This window comes from Actinia tenebrosa, unplaced genomic scaffold (assembly GCF_029948245.1).
Source record: "Actinia tenebrosa isolate PJP-AT-01 unplaced genomic scaffold, QUT_ActTen_1.0 PGA_scaffold9__36_contigs__length_13948895, whole genome shotgun sequence".
Taxonomy (NCBI): domain Eukaryota; kingdom Metazoa; phylum Cnidaria; class Anthozoa; order Actiniaria; family Actiniidae; genus Actinia; species Actinia tenebrosa.
Window position 1 is genome coordinate 4,338,442 of NW_028292586.1, and position 10,124 is coordinate 4,348,565.

At 33.3% G+C, this 10,124-nt stretch overlaps 1 protein-coding gene across 4 annotated transcripts; it reads left to right on the plus strand.

Moving 5' to 3' along the window:
* Nucleotides 1-526: 526 nt before the first annotated feature.
* On the plus strand, nucleotides 527-9,839 carry LOC116293349 (tumor necrosis factor receptor superfamily member 19-like). Of its 4 annotated transcripts, none has more exons than XM_089024846.1 (4): nucleotides 529-1,867; nucleotides 3,057-3,137; nucleotides 3,441-3,585; nucleotides 5,933-9,839. In XM_089024846.1, the coding sequence occupies exons 3-4, from the start codon at nucleotides 3,538-3,540 to the stop codon at nucleotides 6,590-6,592; spliced, it is 708 nt and encodes a 235-aa protein (XP_088880972.1). In that variant the 5' UTR covers nucleotides 529-1,867; nucleotides 3,057-3,137; nucleotides 3,441-3,537; the 3' UTR covers nucleotides 6,593-9,839. The 4 variants fall into 4 exon arrangements, with proteins under 4 accessions (XP_088880975.1, XP_088880972.1, XP_088880973.1 ...); XM_089024847.1 differs by having other exon boundaries at nucleotides 3,072-3,137; XM_089024849.1 differs by lacking the exon at nucleotides 3,057-3,137 and having other exon boundaries at nucleotides 527-1,867.
* Nucleotides 9,840-10,124: the final 285 nt, after the last annotated feature.

Below are 10,124 nucleotides of genomic sequence, written 5' to 3' on the forward strand. Positions count from 1 at the left end.
TTCTGCACTTGATGTTTAATTTATTCTTTTGAAATGTGTACGATGCCAATGCAATTGCAAAAATTAATTTGAGGTTAACTTTTTTGCTTATGAAAGGTAAGCATGGAGAAATATTACTGCTTTAAATCTCAATTTCCTTTTATCTGATAACGAACTCCTTAATCACGAAACAGAAATTCTCTTTCTAATGTTTCAAAAGTAAGATGGCTGGTATCATTGTATAGGATGAGTGAAAATCAGTTCTGAAAATAAATAACTGAATATGAATAAATCAAGGTAGTTGTCATTGCTTGCACATGCAACTTGATTGCAGCAGGTGGCAAGATCCTTGGTGTACCCTCCCATGCATCTAGCTTCAGTAAAAAATCCAAAAAATATACTTTTTTTAGATCATTCTATAAATGAAGAATAAGCAAAACAATATTAATATTTCATGAAAAAGAAGCAGTCTACCAACACAAGATTTAATGAATAATAATCATTATCATTACTTCAATCGAAATGGCTCAATGGCATACCCAAGAGTTAATTAGTGATATTGTCATTTAAATTTTCAGTTGATGATTCACTTTTTACAATAAACTGCTAAAATTCTGTGTGATGGTGCTAGGTCTTTGTGAGGGGTTTTTCTACCACAGCATGCAATTGTTAAGAATTCAATCAAAACCCAGCAGGCAGATAATCTATATTAAAGTTTGGAGTCTGGATATTTGAAGATGAATTCATGAATGGATTCTGTGCATGTGATCCATTTTGACTGTAAATATCATTTTTATTTACAGTACATAAGAATGGTTTAACTTTTGAACATAACATAAATCAAATCTGATCCAACAGGAATCCAAAATGGCGGGCGAATTCGACAGCGCAGTGAAGTAACTTTAAGTTCCCAAACAGTCAGTGCCTATAAAATATGATATCGGTTCGATAGTATGGTTTACACGCTTTTTAATATTGAATATAGTAGTTGTGAACATTAATCTAACATGAGAGAAGTAGATATAACTTAGCTTGCCGTACGTTACCTCAACTCTAGCTCAGTGCCAATTAATTCTAAAGTGGTACGTATGAGTCAAACCAACTCATAGTTAAAGTAAAACCAGATACAACCTCTACTTGCATTATTATGGCAGTTCCAAAAATCCTCAGTATACCCTCCTTCGTATAATTCCTCAAAGACACGACTGCCACGAACTTTTGGTTCCCAGTCTTAACCGTGTGTAGCCTCAATAAATCATATGATATGATTGGCCCCATGTACAGCGTGACGTCAGAGGTCATGTCTGCCATATAGGACAAGACTACCACGGTACAACTTATTACCCTCGTTTTCGCCGCCATCTTGAAAATATTGAAACGAGAGAGACTGTGGAAGAGTCTAGTATTTTGGTTCCCAAAGCACGCCGGGTCCAAGTTTTCGGGACCCATAAGTCCTTTCGGTCATTGTACCGTTGCAGTCTCTAAGCGTGGAGACGGAACGGACGAGCGAGAGACTGTGGAAGCCCTCTACCGTGGAAGAGTCTAGATTGATATTTTCCAAGAAGGTCGGGATTCCCTTAACTTCCGCTTATACTCTTTTGTCCTTCGGTCACGAGCACTGCTGGTATTCTTCTTCCCTCGCCATAATCAACGGAGAAAAAACACGTACAGCAATGGCTAGAAATATTCAACTTTCACAAAATGAAGATTTCAAGTTCCACGATAACTGTAAACAATTCGTATTTGCCGTAAAGAAACTCAAAAGCAGACCCTCCCTGAGAAAGATTAAGTGGTGTGGACGATCTTATCGACGACCCATCGACGATTTTCGAGGGCTGAAATCTAATGGATAGCCTTCGTTATCTGCCAAAAGATATATCCATATGAGGTAAAAATTGATAATTTCAAAGTAACAGTATATTCCATTCTAATAATTCCCAGAAGCCATTAGGGCTCTGTCCACAAAAAAGTCACTGAAAATCCGAATCGTGACTTGGATCAGTACGTGAAGTTATGCACGCATTCTTTGGAATTTTAAAATAAATTAATGAAGTTTGACAGACACCGTTTTGCTTCGTTTTATGTTTTCAACTAAATTTGATTTTTTGAGCATCTTTCTCGGTATTCGTACGTGTGACTCCATAATTTTACACTTGACTCGGTGTGACTTCCATATGGCCAATTTTGACTATATAATCGAGTTTTGTAGTACGGGGATGACCACAGATAGCCCAAGCTAGGCTCCTGTGGTGTCATGTTATAATAAAATGTATGGCGCCGCAATAAAATCGTCAAAATGTGAAATAAAGTAAAGAAATCTTAGCTGACCTTTGAAAAGTAGTACCTCTTTCGCCCTGTGTACTTAGATTTTGGATTAAGCCAGTTTTAACGTTTTTTTACTCCACTGGTAAAAAACAATTTTATTTATTTCACATTTTAACGATTTTATTGCGGCGCCATACATTTTCTTATAACGTGACACCACAGGAACCTAGCTTGGGCTACCTGTGGAATGACCAAGGAACTATTCTTAGTGTCGGAATTTAAAAATAAATACTCTTCAAAACTCGCTGAGGCTTCTTACAGGAGTTAAAAAGAAATAGAATGACAGAACAGGTAAGTCGAAAAACGTTTATTTACGTTTTTCCAAATGAAATACGGCATATTCTAAATCCCGATACTTTCTCTTAATCAGTGTATAAACGTAGGGAGTTTGGGCACAGGCAGCCCAAACAAGATTATTTAGGTAGAGAAAAGCGGATTTAAAAAAAACAAACACTAAACGGCCTCAAATCGCGCTGAAACTTCGCCAGAAGACTGAACAAAGTAAAAGCAATAACTGCAGCAAGTTTTGAGGCAAATTGTTAAGTGAAACATTTTATTTTCGTAACTTTATCATAACTACCATACATTCCCTTATAAACCATACACAGGAACCTTGTTTGGGCTGTCTGTGGTTGGTTTGTTGGGTTGCGCTGCATGTCGGTCTGCGTACATATTTTCTTGACGCAGGAAAATTGTTTCTTTGTTCATGTTTCTTTGGCTCTTCTACACGCGATCTTTATACATTTTGTTAGTCTAATCCTTAACAGAAACGTGTAAACTGTAATCAGAAGACGATAGGCGAAAGATTTGGTGAAATTCCCGCATAGAATAAGGTGAGAAGATTATCTCGAATCCTCGTATCAATGAGCGGCTTTTTGGTTAATATGATGTTTAAAGTTTAAGGTACTTTTTCGAAAAGCTAAGAGTCGAGGAAAAGACGCAAATACTGTATTATCGTAAGCCATGGCATGAAATTTAAACGCAGCTTCGTTATGCCGGAATTGAGTTTTTTTATAAAATTTATGCTAAACCTAAAAATTTATAAAATATTGACATGATATGTGTTAATATACATTTGATTTATCACAGGAGTCGAAGATAGCGATACATACATACAACTTTATTTGTTTCAGCAGGTCTAAAAACTGGCAGCTATATAACTGATGTGGACCTGCATATCATCGTAATCATCGATAATCATCGTAAAAAAAACCCCAAAAAACTGCTGTCAAAATGGGCAGTACCCTTTTTAGTAATTTGGTTACTACAACAATTCTTACGGTGAGTAAAATCATTCATTCATTTTGATAATATTAAAAAAATAAGAATTTTGAGTTAGTATTAAAAACTATTTCAGTGAATAAAGATGAAATATCTGAAGATTTTGCTTATTCAAAGAACTCAATCTTATGATAATCAATCTATAATTTATACTGTAAGGCCCCGTCCACACTATGCCAGATAAATTTGAATCCGCAACTTTCACACCAAAACCAAAAAAAGTTTCCCATCCACACATGAAAACGGATAAAATGTTTCGCGTCCACACTAGTCCAATCAGAGGCAGCAAAAATGCTTTATTGCACATTATGAGCATGTGCATGGAAGCTGAAATTGAGCCTGTGGTGAATTTTTAGCCTTCCCATCATGTTCCAATGACGATCATGACGTCATCGCATTCGAAAAGTTTCGGATGCGAAATGTTTTCCGTCCACACTAATACAGCTAGCCGGGATTTTTCAAATTGTTCCACTCTGGAGACTGTATTCGAAAAAAATCGTTTTCGGTGAAGAATTGTTCCGGATTCGCCCGGACTAGTGTGAACGGTAGGCCTAACGGAATAAATAAAAATTCGGATTCAAATTTATCCGGCTTAGTGTGGACATTCATTGGCTGTCTATAATGAAATTATAGATTAGAATGATATCTACAAAGTTAGAAAGTTTAATGAAGATTTATTTTGATTTAATTTAAAAATTCATTAGAAGTTATGAGAATTTCATTCCTCAGTTGACTGATGAACTCATAACTTCATATACCATCTTATTATATATAGCGACCAGAGTATTTAAAATAGGGGTTGAATCTGATCGCTATAATAAGATCATATATGAAGTTCGCAAATGTAAATTATATAGTTTTAATGAGATATGTGAAGAATATCATTATTTGATGTCATGTTCACATGATGAATTAATTGATAGAAATAAGAAATGAAAGAAATGAGTTTTTGAATAATTTATGTAGTTTAAATATTTGGTTCTGTGGTTTTGACAAAAGAGCATTATTTTCATATATTTTTAACATGGATGATGTTCCTGTGATGAAATTGCTAGCAAATTATTGCAACAGTCTTTTATCTAAATTTGAAAGTTGTTTTAATTGTTCTTCTTAAATAGTCATTTGTTATAGTTTATCCTATTTGGTATTGATTCCAAATAACTTCAATTCAACTGGAATTCTATTTATATCAATAAGTTTCATACTAATTATTGAAGAAAATATGTGAAACTATGGATTATAATTACAAATATTGTGAGTCCATTGGGCTTATGCTAGAAGTTATTTTAATTACAAAGAAATTTATGGTTCAATGTGTGAGTAAATGACATCACAGACTCCAGACATTAACTATTTGCAAACAAATACTTACTTCCTATCAGAATATAAAGAAAAAACTATTACCAGTGATTATTATACCATTAAAGATTATTCTAGAGTGAAGTTTCATCCAAATTAAAACATCAGAAAATTTCCATGCTTAATATATATATTTCATATTAGGCTTTTTTCGAGTTCCAAATGACCACTGTGTTCCTTGATACAGACTTAGACTCAGGTTTAGCCTCGTATCAGTGTCTAAATATTCACAAATACCAACGGTAAAGTAAAGAATGAACAACTCCAACGATATAGACACTTTGAAATTTCATGGACCTTTGGAACACAATATGAATGTTCTGCATGAAATCGAGGCTAACCATGAGGTAAAGAAAACTCAAAACTGCCATATTTCCAGCCCTTATTAGTTGTACCCTAAATTATAAATGATGCCTTAGTAAAAGCTCTGTTAGTTATTTCTGTGAGAAGAGGCACATTTTTGAAAATTATTCATGGCGTTACAATCAAATAATCCATCTTTTTTTACTCCCAAATCAATTGTCATGGTGTGCTGACAGTGTCAGGATATGATGATATTACTGTACGTTGGATGAATGCCTGTTGAAGTTTGATTTCAAACAGACATTTTCTTGACATCACACCAACATTTCTATGAGTCTGTATCAATTTGAATTTTTAGTGCTCTAAAAATGTTGGAATGAAATGGGTCAACTAATATTCATCAAACATCTCTGTCATCACTACACATTTTCACTTTTTATACTCATTTCCCACAATTTATTGGACATGATGTCTGGTATATGTTAGGTTTGTTTGTCATGCCTACTTTATTATGAACCATCAACATATGGCAATGTTCTATCACCTATAAGATGAAAGTTTGCTAAATGCCATTGCTAGCTATATTATAGGCCCTTTTGTTAAAACCTTTATGTATTTTGCATATAAGAAATAATGAATTATAATTATCATGATTAAAGTATTAATTATTCCATTATATTCACAGTGTCTTTTGATGATGCACTTGAATGCAGCACCAGTTTGTAATTATAATAAATTAAAGTATAATGAATTTGGACATGGTTTATGTGGTTCTAATGGTTCTGTCATGATATGGAAATGTCCTACATGTGCACCTGGTTTAGGGCTATCAGACGAATGTGGGAGAAGGTATCCTAAAGAAACTAAAGTTGACTGTGTTGAATGCATTGCCAATCATACGTACTCAGACACCTACGACATTAGTCAGTGCAAGCAATGTACTCGTTGTCAAGAAAATGAAGTTCAGAGTGGACAATGTACACAAGAAAATGACACTATACGATGTACCTGTAAACGTGGTTATTATAGGGACAGAGGACACTGCAAGCCCTGCAGCCGGTGTTGTGGGGATAAGACTAATGAGAAGGTACCTGAATGTAATATTCCACAAGTAGTGCCAATGGGAAAACAATGTTCTTTACAGACTGCAAAAAATTGTGCTCCAACGACTCGTGCACCAAGTACCATATCAATTACTACTTATAGTGGTGGAAAGGATAGTGGAGAGAGCACATTATTTCAAAACAATGCATGGATTACAGGAACAATTGTCGTAGTGGTCATTATCTTTCTCGCTCTGCTGGCTACATTTTGTTGCTGCAAAAGAAGCAGTAAGTTTTTATAACTACTTACCTTTTTATAATTATTACTATGCAGTAAAAAATCTCTTGTGACATCTTTCTTGACAGCTACTGTGTAGTTCCATAAAATATCCATACCCCACCCACAAAGTAAATTGGAAGTTCTGGAGGGGAGGGGTTAGAGAAAAAACAAAAATACGGAGTTTGAATGGAAGAAAATTGGAAGTTCCTGGGGGTACAGGGGTCCTTTTACAAATTTCCTCTGTGGTTGGGGGATGGATATGTTCTGGAACTATACACATTATACTCTTAATATGCTTAATTATATTACTAGCTGTAGTTATGAACACTTACAGTGTGACTATACCACAATCAGGGCCACCTAGACAGCAGGAACCAATCAAATTGTAGAATGAATTTGAAAACATTACCATAACAATCAGAAACCTAGAGCGCAGGAGAATGGTAATTTGACCCTGATGTTATTACATGTAAACAACTAGATAGCCATCGTCATTTTTTCATGCGAATAAAAGGATATGTTTAAAGGCTATTGTTTTCTGCATTATTAAATATACAAAAATTTACTGGGGTAGAAAAATATCCTGTATAAAACATAATTATCTTACTCAGGGTTTATAGAAAGATTATTGCAAATTTGTTTCCTCATAGTAATCAGTGTTTTGATTTTAAAATGATGACAAATAAACCCAAATGCCTACTATGACATCACACTCATTAGCATACTGGAAGTATAAACCTTCATATCTCCAAGATGCATCATTCAAATCATATTAAATTATTTACTATTTAACTTTTAACTTGATGTAGAATCAATGCTGAAAACATTGAGTTAGGGATCATAGACACTTTAAGAATACTATTCTTTGTTTGAGTTGTATCCGTATATTTATTTGTCTTCTCATAAGCAAGATGAATAAGAGGTGCAAATACTATCACGTGATGCAGAAGTTTTTTTAATAGTTATTACATAAACAAAGATTGGCTGTGGTCAAATAAATAGAGGATATTACATGAGTGCGTGGAGAAGAGAGTGTTAGGTAATCATATGGGTTTGAGAGTGCGATTTGGATGAGGAGCTTTTTGAAAAACAAGTTATGGAAAACTTTAATTAAAATTACAAATTGAAAGAGAAGCCAAATGATTACTCAATAATAACCATGAAAAATTTACAAACAATTTTTAATTTTCACTGCTGTGGAAATAACTTTTTTCTGCAGTATTATTAGTAACAGCACTGCTCAGCTCAGCCAATCAAATAGAATTGAGTAAATTTTCCATCTATTTTATAGTAATTAGTATAATTTTAGACTTGAATATAGAGTTTCACACAATGTGATTGGTTGAGCAATCAGTGATTATTAGAGGATAATCACTGCTTGAGCTGTGATTATATGAGGTTTCCCAAAGTTTGCCAGAGTGGATTTATACTAAGATGTTTGTTTTACCCTTAATTTTGTCTTTTTTGTCTTTGTTGAGAGCGGTGAGAAGATTAAATAAGAGGACATACCAACAATACCAGTTTCTTTCAAATTTTTTGCAAGTTTTTTTTTACTAAACCTTGCGAGTACATGACATTTTGACCAACTGTTGATGATGATCAACATGATATGGTAAGCGAGAGGAAATACCACGCATAAGTATCAGATAATAAAGTGTTAAATTACAATATAAAAGCGAAAAAAAAAAATTATAGAAAAATGGTAGTAGTAGCGATTACAGTTTTACTATTTGTTAAAAAAGGAAAAAAAAAAGTAGAGAAAAAGTAAACAAGTAAGAACATGAGTAGTCAAACAAACAAAAATAGCCACATTTTAAAATTTTACACTAATTTTACCTTCTTTAACTACAATGTATCTTCATTTTTGACTAACATGTAGATGTACGTAAGGGAGCTATATAAAACCTAGGAATGTGTACAATCATATAATTACCAGAAATTATCCATAGGAATAAATTATCCATAGTATAGATACGGTCCTGATAATAAGACATTTATAAGAACATGTATTAGCACCACACAAAATTTGGAAGATTTATATTTATTTTAATATAATTTAATTACCATTCAGACATATGCAAGCACATGATTCTTCTTTTAGTTTTCTATATCACCTGTAACTTTAAAAGGCTGGCTTTTTGAGTATAGAATTTATTACCAATGAACTAATAAAAGGTGTCAATGCTTGTATTTAAATAGCAAAGCATGCAGATGTGATCTCAAAAACAAAGATAAAACACAGACAAACAAACTTATACTTACTCTTAGCAGATAATTTTTATACCTGTTTGTAGTAGAACTTAGTTTAATAATAGTTTAATTTTATTGGGTTATTAATTCTAAGTAAAAATGATAAGATTGGTTTGTGTAATATTCAACATGGTTAAACAGATTGCAATGTTTGTCTGGGTCTTTAAGCTGTTTTTAGAATCTGCATGTTGTGCTATCTACAAAAGCCAATTAAAAATACAAATATATGTACGTGTTGTTATTTTTCATGAATGCAAAATAGAAAAGATATGATGATTAATATTTTAACCCGACTATTTTTGTGACAATAACTAATGTAATTGGTGAATGACTTTATTTATAGAGGTATTAGACAATGATGCAAGCAGATTGATTCTTCTTTTAGTTCTTCAAATCAATTTTATGCCTGAAAGCTGGCTTTTTGGCTATAGAATTTGCCAATGAAACTAAAAAAAAAGTCAAAGCTTGCATTTACACGTGCTTTACAATCTTGGCTGGATCCAATTGTAATACATGAAAATGTTTTTCAATGCTTGGCTGAATACATAAAATAAAAAAGTCTTTGTAGTGTAAAATGTTGTATGACAACTTATAATGTAAGTGCTATGCATATGTATATTTCTAGTCTGAATTTGTAATAAATAGATAATATAATAATATGATATAGATATAGATTCCTATTTAATTTGGCTGTGAAGTTTGGCAGCGTCGTGTTCATGGGGCGGTGTTTCAAAGTTGCTGAAATATATGTCGTCCGCGTGGTGTTGCTGAGCTTCACAGTTAAATTTATATATAGTTCATATTAATCTTGATGTAATGTTTTATTATACTATAGTCAATTTCTCTAATAAGTTTGTGTTGATAGTTGTTATTACATATATTTTATATTTTTTAATTTGTAAATATTAGTAGTTTTATATTGAGGGCCACAAGTTTATTAGTGTACGTAGTACACTATTTAGTGCCACCCTCATTAAATAAAGTTGTTATTATTATTATAATAAAGTTGTACATGTTTACATCCCATTGTATTATTAATTAGGAGGGGGAAGGCACTTGGTGTTTCTTTGATTGGGTGGCACTACCAAGTGCCTATATGATAGAGTAGAGATTTTTGTGGGAAAGTGTTGGTGTGGTATATAGGTTTGGTTGCTAGGGCCCGACAGCCCTTCCTCTAGATCTGTTGTCCCTACCAGTAGGCTGTTACCAATGTTATTCAAATCTAATGCAGTACGTAAAACAACTTTCTTTCTCTGCTTGTCTCCATTTCCCATTTCTGTGTTCAGATGCAAGCGGCTCTTCTG

Excerpts from the sequence above, each read along its gene's own strand:
- LOC116293349 (XM_089024849.1), top strand. The coding sequence starts at position 3,538 with ATGGGCAGTACCCTTTTTAGTAATTTGGTTACTACAACAATTCTTACG. Across the intron at positions 3,586-5,932 it reads TTACTACAACAATTCTTACG|TGTCTTTTGATGATGCACTT; the intron begins GTGAGTAAAATC and ends TTATATTCACAG.